The 15,728-nt window shown below is 56.2% G+C and overlaps 2 protein-coding genes across 2 annotated transcripts in view; one reads left to right on the top strand and one right to left on the bottom strand.

Annotated features, from left to right (window-relative positions):
* Positions 1–2,959, bottom strand: part of KIAA0319L (KIAA0319 like) — a gene marked incomplete at its 5' end in the record, with an annotated part of 28,647 nt that extends 25,688 nt beyond the window's left edge. Inside the window, one exon of the mRNA XM_084274329.1 lies at positions 2,818–2,959. Within this exon, the coding sequence (XP_084130455.1) occupies positions 2,818–2,959 (142 nt within the window). The remainder of the gene's footprint in view (positions 1–2,817) is intronic.
* Positions 2,960–4,772: 1,813 nt separating this feature from the next.
* NCDN (neurochondrin) lies at positions 4,773–9,976 on the top strand (the record flags this gene model as incomplete). The annotated part of the gene is made up of 6 exons (XM_084274275.1): positions 4,773–4,874; positions 5,795–6,781; positions 6,977–7,203; positions 7,383–7,607; positions 8,421–8,563; positions 9,264–9,976. The coding sequence occupies 6 exons, from the start codon at positions 4,773–4,775 to the stop codon at positions 9,695–9,697; spliced, it is 2,118 nt and encodes a 705-aa protein (XP_084130401.1). The 3' UTR covers positions 9,698–9,976.
* Between the last annotated feature and the right edge of the window lie 5,752 nt (positions 9,977–15,728).

Here is a 15,728-nt window from a genome sequence, read left to right as displayed (position 1 = left end):
CATTCAGCAGCAGCTTTCTAGTAACAGGCTTACAACAAACAGAACATTTTAAAATGTTCACAGGGAAGATATTCCTTGTGAAAAATCACTACAAAGCACAAGTATTACATTTATTAACCTAAAACGTGAAGCCTGAGTCCCCATAAGCATCTCCTAGTTATGCCAAAGCCATGACTTAGCCCAGATGACACAACACTACCATGCTGAGAGCATTCTGCTTCTCTTTTAACCCACTGTTAAACCAGGACACAGAGATTTGAGTTGTATTTTGCCCAGATTTCATTTCCAGAACTCTGAACGTTTATTTGAAATGATCCAACGTGGCTTCTGATCTACTGTACAGCTTAAAACTCAGCTAACCCCCAGGAATGACAAGTGAACTGACAACTCATACCCATCCAGCATTCCTGATGTACACTTTCCACAGAACCATACCACTTCTCACCTAAGCAAGTCCCTTGGCCTTTGGTGGGACAACTCTAAATGCCATGGCAGAGAGCAGAGCTCTTCAGTCTACACTTGAGTTTCACCTCTGGAAAGATGAAAGATGTTCTGCCAGGAAAATCCACCCAGTCTGCTGGCTAAGCACTTCCTTCCTGAGAGCCCTGTGGGAACACACTACAGACCAAATACACTGTTGTGATGAGAAGCCACACGTTGCTGTTGGCAGCCTTGTGAACAGGGACCTCCACAGCACCTGGTGCTGCACCTGCACTCAGCAGACACAGACCTGCACCATGAGAGAAGCCAGTTGTGAGTACCAGTTACCAATTCCCACCTACAGAGAGAGCAGCTTGCTCAGGCCCTTCCAGTTCCTGGTGCTGCACACAATGCAGACACACACAGCAGTCACACAGAGGAATTCACAGGCTGGGTCAGGCCAGTAAATCCAGTCACTGACAGCATCAATGCCAGCAGCTTCAGAGCAAAGCACGACAACCCTGTCAGCAGACACGTCCCTGAGGACGAGTTCCCTTCTAAGCCCCAGCAGCCTACCCAGCCTAGCACAGCACTGGTCACAAGATGCCTGCACAGTGGGTGTGCTTAGTCACTTCTTAATATTGTTTTTGTAATTTTTTTCCTTCCCTACTGTATCAGAACAAAACCCGCTGCTCTTCTCAGGAACTCAGGAGTTCCTGTCCTGGCGATGCAGCTCACAGCTTTGCTGAGCAGCAGGGGAAAGGAACAGGCAAGAACAGTTCCTATTAATAAGCTCAGGTTCACAGACTTGCTCAGGCAGTTAATCCCTCCTGATATGAGATTAATGGTTAAAGACTTGACTCTATAGACTTTTTAAATCCTCACATGTAACCAATTATGTTAACATAGCTCCTCTTGCATAACACCATCATACACATTTCTAAGCAAACAAAATTCCTCTTCAGTTTACCAAACTCTGCTGCCCAAGTGACACAAACAGGACCAAAAGAAAACAAACTACACAGAGGACAGAGTGCCCACACTGGGATAACTATGTCACACCTAATTACATGTTCCTCTGCACACGCATCAGCCTTCGTGGGTTTAACTCCCCCAAGCAGATCAGCCCTCAAACACCACAGCACCATCCCAAACACCCTCTAAGAGCAACACAGGATTCACAGCTCTAAACTCCTAAGATATTAAAGGCAGGAAAAGCCATGCTGAAAGCTCAGTCCACGAGGAAACACACTATCTGCCTGACACACCATCCAAACACAGAGCACTGAGAATCCTCGGCTAGGAACAGGAATACAAGTATGTTTTTCCAGGCTCTAAAATAGCTGATTAAGGTCACACAGCTCACTAGATTAATCAAATCTGTCACTCTAAGTGTCCAGGAAGGCCTGGAGAAACAACAGAGACTGCAGCAGCTTAGAAAACATGTCCACATAACCAAGAAACAAAGGAAAAACACACACACACCCTTTCCATACCTTGCTACCATTAAGACACAGCAAAAAGAATGCAGCTGGCAGCTGTCTGAGGCAGTGGCAGTCTCAGTACACCTGTAATTCACTGGAACTTGAACAATGAGGGGGGAAAAAAGGCATGTAACTTTCTTAACTAGGATCTGGTGAATGCTACCTACACTCATGGGAAAAGTACCACCTCTTGGTGAAGGTGCAGCCAGGAAACACTCACAGGAACTTAACATGTCTCTCTGAAAAGTCAGAATCGGAACTTTTTAAATTCTTAAAAGGAAAATGTTATGTGAAAGGTTCCATACAAGCCATTAACTTGGTTATTTACTTGAGGAAAAGCTTGGCTGCTCAAGTTTGAACAGGAAATAATCAAACCCAAACATAACAATTGCCTGTAGGCAAATACAGGTTATTGACATACTGTGTTTGGGGAGCGCATTAAAGGTTTGAAGACCAAACAAAACATCCCTGCCTGCCTTCCCTACTTGCTTCAAGTATTCCTTAGCTGATATTATTTAAAAAGAAAAAAATTTCTTCATTTTGCAGGGGGGGAATAAAGAGTTCTCAGCTCAGAGAAAGCTCTCTGAGAGACACAGGCGAGTGCTTGAAAGCCAGCACCGTGTGCTAACACACACAACAGTAGCTGCATGGGACAGACAGACACCCTGCTGCCAAGTGACTCAAAACAGCAGTTGGTTATCAGAGCAACAGTGTTAGGAGAAGGGACACCTCATGCCCCCACATCTCTCCTACCCTTCTGACAGCTCATTTAGTAACTATTAAGGGTGGGGTTTTGTTTGGTTGGTTTTTAAACCGGCTACAATGTATAGCAGCAAATAATTTCACCCTTTAAACAAGTGAGGGGGATAAAGATCATAAAAACAGAGAGTCAGAAAGAGAACAGAAGAATCACCTGCTGAGGAACACAAGGCACACAGGCAAGCCCACAGGTAGAACAGCTGCAGAATTCTCAGCTCCTTCACAGGTTTTCCCAGGTAGTATCGCGACAGAAATCGGGCGCTAATGCTGGGCTTGGCTTCCAACCTCTTCTCCATGGCCTTTGTGGGCAGCAGTGGGGTTCTAGAAACAGATAGGATATGAAACACAAAACATCCACTAGGAATCGATACCTTCTTGCACGTGTTCAGCTGAGCATTTGCAGAGGAAAAGGAACATCTTATCTTATCAGCTGTGACTCTGCCCAGCTGCTGCTAAGTAACTATTAATACACGACACTAAGGTGAAGTCTGCAGCAGCCAAGTTTCGGGTGGAACCACAGCAGCCACCACCACATCCCTTCCCATCGCCCTCGTGATTTCCTCCTCTAGACACCATCAGTTTCAGTGGCAAAGTATCCAGTGTCACAGCCAACTGGATTCCAAAGACACAGCTGGGAAACTTCAGTTTTGACTGAAATTCATCCCACAGTGGGATGAACGGACACCCAGCCAGCACCGTAAGTGTGACAGAGGCACTGGTAAGCCCTGCACATCTGCCTGGCCATGTCACCGCTCCCTGGTAAGCCCTGCACATCTGCCTGGCCATGTCATAGCTCCCTGGTAAGCCCTGCACATCTGCCTGGCCATGTCACCGCTCACTGGTAAGCCCTGCACATCTGCCTGGCCATGTCACCGCTCACTGGTAAGCCCTGCACATCTGCCTGGCCATGTCATTGCTCATGCACAGGCGCTGGCTGGTACCAGCCAGAAACAAACAAGCAGGAAGACAGCAACACAGGGAAACGTGGAGTTATCGACCTGGTTTTGCCTCGTATTTTGCTCCACAGGGCACAGGTCACAAAAGCGTTGATTAGGCTGATCCCCAGCCTAATTAATCATTTTGCAAGTGCCTAATATCACCTGTTTCCAAAGGGTGAGGAAGCGCTGCCGGGCGCAAGGAGTTTCCCAAAGGCAAAAGGGGAGAGTGGGAGGGATCAACCCCCAAATTCCTGGCTCGGTAAGGGGATTTCACCCAACCGTCCGGCGGCGAGGGGGCTGCAGGAGGAAAACTTCAAGGCGGGAAGAGAAACCCGCGGCTAAGGAAACTTCCCGCCCCCCCCCTACTCTCCGCGCCGCAGCCCCCGCTCCGGTGCGGGGTGTACGTGCGGGGCGAGGGCGGCTCGGTCCACGCCGGCCGCGGTGACTCGGCGTCGGGGAGTTGGAGTTGACCAAGAGATGCCGATGGCGGAGGCCCCGGGGTGCCCGGCTCGAGTACCACCCCCGCTCCGGTCTCTGTATGGAGCCTCCCGCGGCCGGTCAGTACCCCCGGGACGGGCCCCCGCCGGGTTGGGCAGCAGGACGCAGCGCAGCCGGCAACCGCCGGGTACTTACCAGGGGCGCATGGCGAGGTGAGCTCGGCGGCCTCAGGCGGGCGGCGGGGCCGGGCGCCAGGCGGGACCGGGCCTCCAGCGCGGCGGGCCGGGGGGCAGCGCGGCCTCCTGCCCCGCGGCCATGGCGGCGGCGCCTCAGCAGCAGCAGCAGCAGCGGCGGGCGGGCGGGCGCCCGCTCACCCCTCGCCCGGAAGCTGAACCGCCGCTTCCTGGGACCGGGAGCGCCTCTGCGTGCGCCGTCCGGTCTGTGCCGGGGCTCCGGAGCCGGCCGTGCCGGGTCACGGCGGGGCGGTGCCGCCCTCCCGCAGCCAGCAGCCGAGAAGGCCGCGCAGCCACAGGTGATTTGCCCACGGGCCCCGCGGAGGCGGTGGCTTCAGGCACTGCCCAACAAGGCGGCAGGCGGTTGGCCGGCGGCGGGGCAGCGGCGAGCGGATTGGCTGAGAGGCGGCACGGGGTCGCGGTGAGGGGCGGGGCTGAGAGAGATCCGGGTGCCGGCGGGCGCGGAGCTCATCCCTGTCAGCGCACCGGCCAGCCCGGCCATGGCCTCGGGCTGCGGGGACGGAAACTCGACGCTGAAGAGGTGCCTCGGCGTGCTCAGAGACGCGAGGAACGACAGCGAGCAGTTCGCGGCCCTTCTCCTGGTAGGGAACCGCTGTGGGACGGCGCCGGGGCCTGAGGAACGGGCGGGACCCGCCGCGGGAAACGAGAGCGGCTGTCGGCGGGGGGGAGGGCTCGGCGCTTCGAGGCCTCGGTGTGCCCAGGGGCGAGACAGAGGGAGCCCGGCCTTGGGTTGGGTGGGCAGAGGGGCCAGCCGGGGCAGAGGGGCCAGCAGGGGCAGAGGGCCAAGTCAGCACGGCCACGCTCTGGAAGCACTCAGGTAAAGCTCAGCAGTAGCACTCAGCCTGAATGGCACAGTCAGGGCTTCATGTCTCCCTACGACTAAGGTTGGGCTTCATAGAATCATAGAATCCCAGACTGGTCTGGGTTGGAAGGGACACCAAGGATCACAGAGCTCCAACCCCCCTGCCACAGGCAGGGCCACCAACCTCCAGGCCTGGAGCTACACAAGGCTGCCCAGGGCCCCCTCCAACCTGGCCTTGAACACCCCCAGGGATGGGGCACTCACCCCCTCTCTGGGCAGCCTGTTCCAGCCCCTCACCACTCTCTCTGTAAAAAACTTCCCCCTAATATCTAATCTAAACCTTCCCTCCTTTAGCTTTAGTCCATTCCCCCTTGTCCTGCCATCATCTGCTCTTTTAAAAAGTCGAATCCCCTCCTGCCTATAAGCTCCCTTCAGGGTCTGGAAGGCTGCAATGAGGTCCCCCCGCAGCCTTCTCTTCTCCAGGCTGAACAAGCCCAGCTCCCTCAGCCTCTCTTTGTAGGGGAGCTGCTCCAGCCCTCTAATCATCCTTGTGGCTCCTCTGAACCCTCTCCAACAGTTCCACATCCTTCTTGTCTTGGGGGCCCATTCCCATTCCCCCCCCTCCCCGCTCAGTGCTGTGAGCTTAGCAAGGCCTCTTGCTGTGCTGCGCTGCCCACTCCCCCCTGCTTTGCCTTCCAGGTGGCTAAAGCGGTGAGAGCTGGAGAGGCAGACGCCAAGACCCGTCGCCAGATCTTTGATGCCATTGGATTCACCTTCCCCAATCGCCTGCTGACGTCCAGGCAGCCCCCAGAAGGCTGCCCTGAGCACACCTTCCGGGCACTGGGCCTCACGCTCTTGGCATGTTTCTGCACCGATCCGGAGTTAGCTGGTCACTCCCAGATCCTGAACAAAATCCCCACCTTCAACGACATCCTGGTTTCCCCCTGCAATCCGGACAGCACGTCCATGATCGATGATGTCTACCAGTGCCTCAGTGCTGTCCTGGCCACAGCCAAGGGCCCCAGAGCGTTGGTGACCAAAGGGACGGTGCCTGCCCTGTGTCAGGCCTATGTGAGTCAGAGGTATGGCTCTGACAGGGCTTTGACCCTTCTCTTGGGGCTGTTGGCTGTAGCAGAGGCGAAGTGCTGGCAGAGAGATGCCCCACACCTCCTGGCTGTGCTGGGGAAACTCTCCGATGATTTTCTCAAGGCTGAAGACGTAACCAAATTTGAGCTGTGCCATGTGCTGCCTCACTTCATCCCCCAGTTGCCACCCCTCACACAGGACTCACAGGGCTGTGAGTGCCTCCACAGACTTTACAAAGGGCTGGCTGACATTTTGGGCAGTAAACTCAGCCAGTCGCAGCGGGACCCAGCCCTGAAGCTTGCTGCCTGCCTTGTGCAAGCCTGTGGGTCAGAGTGGATTCCAGCAGGGAGTGCTGGAAGCAAGTTCCTGGCCTTGCTGGTGAACTTGGCTTGTGTGGAGGTCCGCCTGACCCTGGAGGAGCCAGATCCCTTGGAGACAGAGGGGAAAAAAGAAGTGGTAACAGCCTGTTACGTGCTTATTGAGATGGGGATCCAGGAGTGCCTGAGGGAAGAGAAACCACTGCTGGAAGAGATGCAGAAAATGCAGCTCATGAGGATCATGGAGGAGGCATTTGGAGCTGTAATATTCTACTTGAGACAGGTAATGCAAGGCTTTCGATCAGAGAGCATGGTTTTGGGCATTTCTCTGGGAGGTGTTGATAGCTGTTCTCTGGGATGTTTAATGGGTACTCAGCAGCTCATACCCATGGCTGTGGAGAGCATAAGGTACATCTTGGCCCACTGTGGTCTTCAGTGACCCCAACGTGTCATTTTTCTGGCTTCCTTCTCCATGCAGGTTAAGCAGGAAGATCTACAAGATCCTTTCATATTTGCTTCAGTTCGAATCCTTGGAGCCTGGATGGCAGAAGAGACATCCTCCCTCAAGCAGGAGATCTGTGAGCTCTTGCCTTTCCTTGTTCATTATGCCAAGAAGCATTTCAAAGAGGGCACCACAGCTGCAAGCCTTTCCCAACTGGAGGTGGTCAGCACTGAGGGCTCTGCCTTACCCCAGGATGCTCTGAGGTGTGTATTTTAAGTACCATGTTGATGTATTTTAGCACAATCCTGCTTAAGTCTTTTTATATTTTTCCATTCTCCCCCCCAGTGCCAATTCCATGGCTTTTCCCCCCCTCCCCAGGTGGATGCAGATGCAGAGCATAGACTCACTGTGTCTTGTGTTTCCAAATTCATTCCCCTTCCAGATTTCTGCTCCCTGGCTTCTGCCATTTAACAGCAGAGGACAGACCCCGAGACATCCTCATCTCAGAAGGGGCCCCAGAGCTGCTGTGGGAGTACTTCCTGCGGCAGTGGGAGGTGCTGATCTCCCAGCCTGAGTCCCTGACTCTGCTGACAAGCACTGAAATGAGTCTACAGACTGTGTGTGGGATTTTTCTTAACCTGGTGGTGACTGTTCCAGACCTTATCAGGTAACTGAGCCGCAGGAGCCAGGTTTGAGAGCCTGGGAAAAAAGTGGGAGCACTGCTTTCCATCAGCAGAGGGGTGGCAGCAGGGACAGGGAGGGGACTGTCCCTCTCTGCTCTGCCCTCCTGAGGCCCCAGCTGGAGTCCTGTGTCCAGAGCTGGGGCCCCAGTACAAGGAAGATGTGGGACTGTTGGAGAGGGGTCAGAGGAGCTACGGAGATGTTCAGAGGGCTGGAGCAGCTCCCCATGGAGAGAGGCTGAAGGAGCTGGGCTGGGTCAGCCTGGAGAAGAGAAGGCTGTGGGGGGACCTCATTGCAGCCCCCCAGTCCCTGAAGGGAGCAGAGGAACAGGAGGGGAATCAGCTTGTTAAAGGGTGGATAATGGCAGGACAAGGGGGATGGAGTGAAGCTGAAGGAGGGAAGGTTTAGATGAGATATTAGGGGGAAGTTCTTTACAGAGAGAGTGGTGAGAGGCTGGAACAGGCTGCCCAGAGAGGGGGTGGGTGCCCCATCCCTGGGGGTGTTCAAGGCCAGGTTGGATGGGGCCCTGGGCAACCTTGTGTAGCTCCAGGCCTGGAGGTTGGTGTCCCTGCCTGTGGCAGGGGGGTTGGAGCTCTGTGACCCTTGGGGTCCCTTCCAACCCAGAGCATTCTATGATTCTATGACTGCAAAATGAGCTTTAGGATGCTATGCTGAAAAATGGAGGTCCGTTTTCCTGCACCCATTACATTATTTATTTTGTGCTGCATTTAACCTTGACATTTTCAGGTGCTTCTGGCTCTGCTCAGGAGACATTTCTCAGGGTTTGCTTTCTCTCTAGGCGAGACAAAAGCTTTTCCTCCTTGATGGACATGTTACTGAAGTCCCTTCCACTACTGCTGCCCAAGAAAGATCACCTGGTTCTAGCAGCCAACTTCACCACACTGGGCCTGATGATGGCCAGGATCCTTGCAAGTTCAGCAGGTAAGAAGAGCTCCCACTGGCAAAGCTGCACGTTGCTCTGCACAGGCAGAGACTGGGTCTGGGTGGCTGGGCTGGAGAAAGCAAATACAGCAGAAACAGACCCAGTTTGTCACTGGAAAAGTGACAAAGCCAAAAACCTGGAGGAGCAAAGAGCATGCAGAAGATACAGCAGGCTGATGTGTTGAGATTAAGAGATTTCTAGGCCTAGGGGGTGGTGTTCTGCCCTCCCTGAAAGCCCTGCTGCAGCCTGGCCTGCCAGAGGGTCCCTCCTTTGGCTCAGCGAGCTCGCTCTGTATCAAATCATTTCTTTTAGGAAAGGCTGAGTGAGCTGGGGCTGTTCAGCCTGGAGAGAAGAAGACTAAGGGGGGACCTTATTAGTGTTTATGAATATCTGAAGTATGGGATGCAGGGGGAAATGGGCAGCCCCTTTTCAGTGTCTGTGGGGACAGGACAAGGGGCAATGGCTGCAAGTTGGAGCATAGGAAGTTCTGCACCAACATGGGGAAAAACTTTTCCCCAGTGAGGGTGAGGGAGCCCTGGGACAGGCTGCCCAGGGGGTGTGGAGTCTCCTTCTCTGGAGAGATTCCAGCCCCTTCAGGACACTGACCTGTGCAATATGAGCTGGGGAGCTGCTTTGGCAGGGGGGTTGGACCCTTCCCACCCCTATGGTTCTGTGATCCTGTGATTCTTTTCCTTCCAGCTCTCCAGGAACAGTCTGCCAGGGAGTTTTTCGGAGCCACCATTTCCTTCCTATCCCAAGCCCACACCGCACAGGCAGCCCCTGGCAGCGATGTCTTGGCCCTGACCGTGTCCCCTGCCTACGCGAGCGCCTGGGCTGACCTGAGTGAGCTGTGGCTGCTGGGGATGCAGGCCCTGGCCGGCTGCGTGCCGCTGTTCCCCTGGCTGCCGCAGGCGGTCCTGCAGGCACGGTGGCTGGAAAGCCTCTCCCAGTTACTGACTCGCGTCGCTCCGGCCTCGCTGGATTTTGAGCTCATCTCTGCTTTCCAGGGGGTGTTGGTAGAGCTGGCCAGAGCCAGCAAGGTGTGCAGGGATGTGATCGTGTCACACCACGGTGGGGAGTGGGCCAACCTGTATGGTATGGCAGCTCTGGAACAGTGTCTGACTGAGCAGTGATGTTCCAGCAGCACCTTGCTGTGAGAAGTGAAGCCAGGCACCCACACAAGATCTGTTCAGCATTCCTCACATTCTTTGGAACTGAATGGGGACAACCCCACACACACATTTAAATGACCAAACTTCATGGAACTGAAGCAATGCAGCAGAGCTCAGTGGGGTTTGTGCTGTCCACAGCCTGAAATGCTGCCTCAGAACACCTCAATGCACCTGCCTGCCCTTCTGGCAGCATCTCTTTCTGAAAAAAATACCTTATTAAAGATGTTTTCTGTTGCTTTGTTTTTCAAACTCCTGCAGTGCTGGGATTTATTCCTGTCCAGGGCCCTGAGGGGTTGCCTGCTTCTCCCTTTAACACACTCTCCCAACTTTGTCACAAGGAGCCCTTCAGCATGTCACCTTATCTTCTGTCAGAGCCCTGCACAAGAGCAAAGTCACTCGGTGTGTGACATGTTGAAGGCTGCAAAAGGCAGGAGCCAGCTGTAAAGTTTACCAAGAGCAGGGAGAATAACTGTAGCTTGGCACAATAACTCTGCAGCTTGGCACAGACCTGTCCCCTCTGGTGAGGGTGCACCAAGGGCCTTTTATTGTGTGTGGGACATGCCCCTCCTCACATCCCCACCATCATCCCAACTCCATCACTAGAAAACAGCACTGCTTGCCCTGCACAAGGCACAGTGTTGAGGCTGGCACTCCCTCTCACCACAGGGATGGGATTGATTCGATGATTCCAGCTTTTCGAGGCTCCAGTTTGCACAGGGGGAGTTTCCCACCCCTGCAAGGTGAGGGGTTCAACCTGCCTTGGCTCTGTTTCGAGCCTTCAGCTCAGGCTTGTGACAGCAGAACCGCCTGAATCACACCCCACCGCCTCCCTACGGACCGAGAAGTCCTTCAGGGAAGGGAAAGGCGAGCTGCACGAACGCACCCGCCTGTAAGACAGGAGAGTAAGTGGCTTTGCAGCCTCGGGGGCTGCCAGGCAGAGCAGGGAGAAGCCCAGGAAGAGCAGCGGGGTGGCGGTCGGAGCCTGTTCCGCAGCCGGGCCCGGAGGTTTTTCCACCAGGTGTCAGTCGCGGAGCTCTTTGGGAGCAGCAGCCCGGCCCAGCTCGGGGAAGGGGGATGCTGGGGAACCCTCTGCTGGAGAGGAAAGCGAAGCGAGGAGCTCTCTCAAAAGCAGGGCTGAGCCTGGGTCTGTTCCTGCTTCACGCGTGTTCCCAGCTGGCTGTTCTATGGAAGCAAACGCCTTTGCACCACCAGAGGCGGCTGCTGCCTGCTCTGGCTGAGGAGAAGGAGCTTTCCCATCTTTCCAGCTCAGCCCTGAGAAGTTCATGCAAGTTGGGACAGAGGCAGAAGAAAGCCACGCAAGCCAAACAGGCAAATGAGCCTCCTGGCCTCGGAAAAGAGCAGAGCTCTGCTCCAGCGTGGGCTGGGAGAGCCTCCCCTTCCTGCCAAGAACACCCCAGCCCTGCACACGGGGAAGCATCAGGGAGTTGGGAGCCAGGAACACGTTTCAGATTGTCAGGAAAAAACACCATCCAAACCCTCCAGTGCTTTATCTCCAACTAGTCCCAGTCCCCTATGCCGCTGGTCAAAGGGTGTAGGCTTCCCATTAGTGAAAGGCTGTCATTAGTGCTAATGAGAGATAAGTGCCTGTGTCAGCAGGAGGGGGCTCTCCTCTCAGCCCAGCGCTGCACTGGGCTCACAGTGGTTAGTAGCACTGGCTTGACTGTCGTTCATCCCTGTGGGCAGCTGTAGGAGTTTCCACAACCTCACCAGAGGTCCAGCCTGGACCTGCAAGACCCCATCCAAGAGCAGAGCAGCCCAAACCCCAGATGCCTTCAACTGCTGGCTCCTAGGCAGGCTGCTCACAGCACAGCCACACAGCCTGGAACCAAACCAGGGCCTCAGCAAGACCTCCAGTTTATCTTTCACCACATCCCAGGGCAATGGGGTTTGGCCAGCAGCAGGTGCCTGATGAGGAGCACCCATCCCTCATTCTCAGGCTCTGCAGTGGGAAGTCCCATCAGGTGTGAGAAGGCTCACCCATGCCTTGCCAGAGCTGCAGCCTCCCAGAGACCCCGCTGGCTCATCATGTGCATGTCTCTGCACAGCATGAAACCCACTCCTCTTGGCTGCTTAAGAGCTCACAGGGGATGGAGTGGGACACCAGCCCTGCTCTGGGAGGTTACCAGGCTGAATGCCAGAGGAGATGCGTTGTGCAGATGCCAGGGCTCCATGAGCACTAATACTGTGCTCTTGTCCCAGGACACCACTTTCCAAGCACGTTCTGGGACAGAGCACCCCTAAAAGGCTGTTTCCCCTCCCCAAGACCCTTGGGCTCTGACAACAGGGAGCAGCCTAATGCCTCATGCCATGTGGGCATCTCTGTTAGCTCTGCTTGTGCTGATGCCTGGGGCGACTCAGCCCAGCACCAGGGAGATGGTCCTCCAGCTTGGGGTGTCCCCAAGGCTTCAAAGGCTCCAGGGTGACTCCTTGGCCACCCTGAGTTTTGCAAAGCCTGACCTGGGCAGCCAGCATCTGTAGGGATTGATCCTTTAGGGGTGCTGGCATCCCCTAATGTCTGCCGTGGTGCTTTGAGATCCCAGCAGAGCAGGATCACAGTCAGCAACACCCCGAGCAAACTGTGCTTTGTCCCCCAGCACATTTCAAACCCTGGGACAAGTTGTTTCACCATGCCTTGGACAAGATGGATAAGGCCCCAGAGGAGCAGATGCACATTCTCTTTTGCTTTGACAGCTGAAATGTCATAATGCCACTGCAAACCCGACCGTAGCATACATTATCTTATGGTGATTATTAATATCACCCCCAAAAGCACTGGCTATAAAATTAAATATTTCATAAGGGTGTTATTTGGCTGTTGTGCTGCAGGGACCAAGCGCTGCCCCCTCCCACAAACCTCTTCCCATGAGATGTGATGGGGTGGTGAGGAGGGATGCCTGAGCAGTGAGGGGGGCTGCCTTGTTCCCTGCTCACTCCTCAATGGGCACCCTGGGCTTCTCCCCAAAGCTCTGCCAGGCTCTCCAGCCTCTCAGCAAGGAGCTTCCTGGGGGTGGGATGTGGGAAATGGTAAGAGCAGCCCTGAGGTGTTGATGAAAGCTGGGCTTCTAGAGAAGAACCAGTTCATCTTTGGCTGGGGCAGAGAGCTGTGCTCAGTACTTTTGTTCCATACCCCTACCTCCCTGCTTGGTAAGTGGTTTTGCTGCTGACCCCCAGAAACAGAGGGTGCTGGCCTCAAACCCATTGCATGCTCCTGGAAGAGCCAACATGCACATCAATGTCCCCAGGAGGGAGTACTGGGACCTCTGTTGCATTTTTCCAGAGATTTCTGCTGTGGGTGCAAACACAAGAAGTGGTCCCTGGGGAGAGGATCTGGCCCAGACAGCAAATGCTGGGGGGGTGAGGGGACAGGTCTTGTCCTGAGGATCTCAACACGATGATGACTCTGGTAGCAAACATGCCAGACAGAGCAAAACACATGCACAGACAGATGGGCACATCAGCCTTAACCTGGGGTGCCCAGGAGCTGCACTCTAGCATCCCACATTCAGGTGACCCCCAGAAGTTGCTCTGGCCACGCTGGACCTGTAACAGAACCAGGCAGCTGCTGGGACCCCTTAACAGCAGGTTAAAGTGAACAGTTGTCATCACCACTGGTAGTTTAAGCGCTGCCTGCTACTCACAGGAGACCCATGGGTGTAGTTTGCCCTCATCACTGGGGAGGAGAGCAAGGGCCAGAGCTCACCTACCTTTGGCTGGACACGCAGAGCCCCAACAGCCATCACAGCCACTCGCTCTTGTCTGCTATGAGGTCCCTTGTCCCCTTCCTGGGCACCACCGGGCTGGGGGTGTGAGAAGCCCAGACCCAATCCCCAGCATCCCTGGCCCCCCACCCCAGCACACCCATTGCTGCCAGCCCAGCTTGCCCAGCATCTTCAGTGGCAGCGGGGCAGCTTTGCCTTTTGTTTTCCCTTCCCTTTGTCTGTCATGCAGTGGGTTTCCTCTGCTATCTCATTTTGGGGTGGAAGCCGTGCTGCTGCTGGGGAACATCCTCCTGTTTGCTCTGTGGTCCCACGCACGGGTCGACTCCCACCCAGATTTTGCAGAGTTTCACCTCTTTCAGATGAATAAAGACTCAGCATTACATGGACCAGAGGAGTGAGGGATGTTCAGAATGAACTGGAACGTAACTGCAAAATGCAGCATGTCCAATCCGATTTTTCCTCCCAAATGAAAGGGATCTGGTGGAAAATAAACACAGAACTTTCAGGAGCAGCATCCTCAAACGGTATTTGAGGGGGATGAAGAGATTTGAATAGATCAGCCCTTTACACCTCTGCTCATCCCTCCTCCCTTAAATGCCATCTTTAATAGAAATAAATTAGAATAAATGATCAGCCTTTGCCTCCTAAAGACAGGTGGCAGGGTAATATTAAAAGAAATGAATAAAAATTCATTTAATGAGCATTGTTAATTAAACCTGGAAATCAAAGAGGTCTGAGTTGTGGGAATTCAGAGGAAAAATGAAAATGAAGGGAGCCATAGCTCGGGGCAGGAAGAGTGGAATTAAATTAAATGCAATGTGGGATTGTGTTTGTTAATGTCGCTCACACATCACGGTGTGTTACAGTCGGGGGGAAAGGGTTTGTTCTCTGCTCACACACGAATTACACGCTGCCACGATGGAAACCCCTGCGCAGCGATGGGCAGCCCAGTCCTGACGGGCGGCACGGTGAGACCGTGGGGACCCCGTGGGGACCCCGTGGGGACCCTGTGGGGACCCAGCTGTCCCGGATACCCAGACACGGCACCCATGGGCTGTGGGGTGTGTGTGTGTGAGTGTGCATGAGTGCCTGTGGGTGTCAGGGTGTGAGACTGTGTGTGCTGCGTGTGCCTGCGCTGGTGTGCGTGCCCTGCAGCGCTGCACCGGAGTGGGCAGCTGCCTGCGTGGTTACCGGGGATCAGCGGGGATCGCTCCCTGCCGCTCGTAAGGCCGCCGGTGCGGGTCACACCGACCTCCCGGTTTTCCGCACCGGTGCCGGTGCTGCAGACCGCCTCGCCCTGCCCCGGAAGGAGGGCCCACATAGAGGGAGGGATGGCGGAGGGAGGGATGGGGAGGAGAGAGGGGAGGCTCAGGGAGGCAGGCATGCTCGCTGTCGTTACTCCCCGGTTTCCCCTGGCTCTGTCTTGCCCGGCGGCCGCACTCCCGCCCGTCCCCTCGGGCAGGGAACCAGGTCCGGAGCACCCCCAGACACATTTCTGTTTCCTCAGGCCCGGGCTGGGACTCCCCGCTCCCCGTAGGGGAGGAAGGGGAAGCGTCCCGGGGGCAGCCCCGGGCTCTGCCGGGAGGACCGGCCCCGGGCCCCGCTCCGGCTGCCGTCGTGCGGAGGTTGCAGCTGTCTCCGAGCCCTCGCTGTGTTCAGGGCCACGGCCACGGCACCGGCTCCCCGCTCGGGCTAATAAAGTCAAACCGTAGAGCATCGCCGCGGTCCCGCAGCCCGCCCGCACCCCCGGACCCTCCCGACCCTCGGGGCTCAGTCCCCGGCCCGGGGTGCTCTCGGACAAGAGCTCTCAGGCGGCGCGGCCCGGGGCGGGGGGATCCAGGGGTGGCACGCCGAGGTTGGGGGGAGGGCACCGTGCGACACGGGAGCGGCGCGGGGAGCCGCGGGAGCGGAACGGCCCGACGGCGCGGGGAGCGGCACCGGCCGCGCTCCCTGGGGCACCGGGCGCCCCTCACCCCGGCCGCCTCCCGCCGCCGTCCCGCTGCGTCCGCCGGCCGCCGTCGGGAGCCGTCGGGGCCCCGCGGGAGCGGGCGGCGCGTCCCGGCCCCGCGCTCTGACGCGCGCTCCCGGCGCGGCGGGCGCGCCCCCGCCGCTATAACTGGCGTGCATGGAGTTGGGGCCGGCGCAGAGGAGCGGGCGGGTGATGGGAGACGCCGCTCCGGCGGGATAGAGGGGCGGAGACGGGGGCACCCCCGGGGCCCGGCCCGCCCGGGGCTCGCCGCGGGCCCGCACAG

This window comes from Gallinula chloropus, assembly GCF_964237585.1.
Source record: "Gallinula chloropus genome assembly, chromosome: 22".
Lineage (NCBI taxonomy): Eukaryota > Metazoa > Chordata > Aves > Gruiformes > Rallidae > Gallinula > Gallinula chloropus.
The sequence above is the reverse complement of the archived record's forward strand: the minus strand, read 5'-3'. Positions and strand labels throughout refer to the sequence as shown.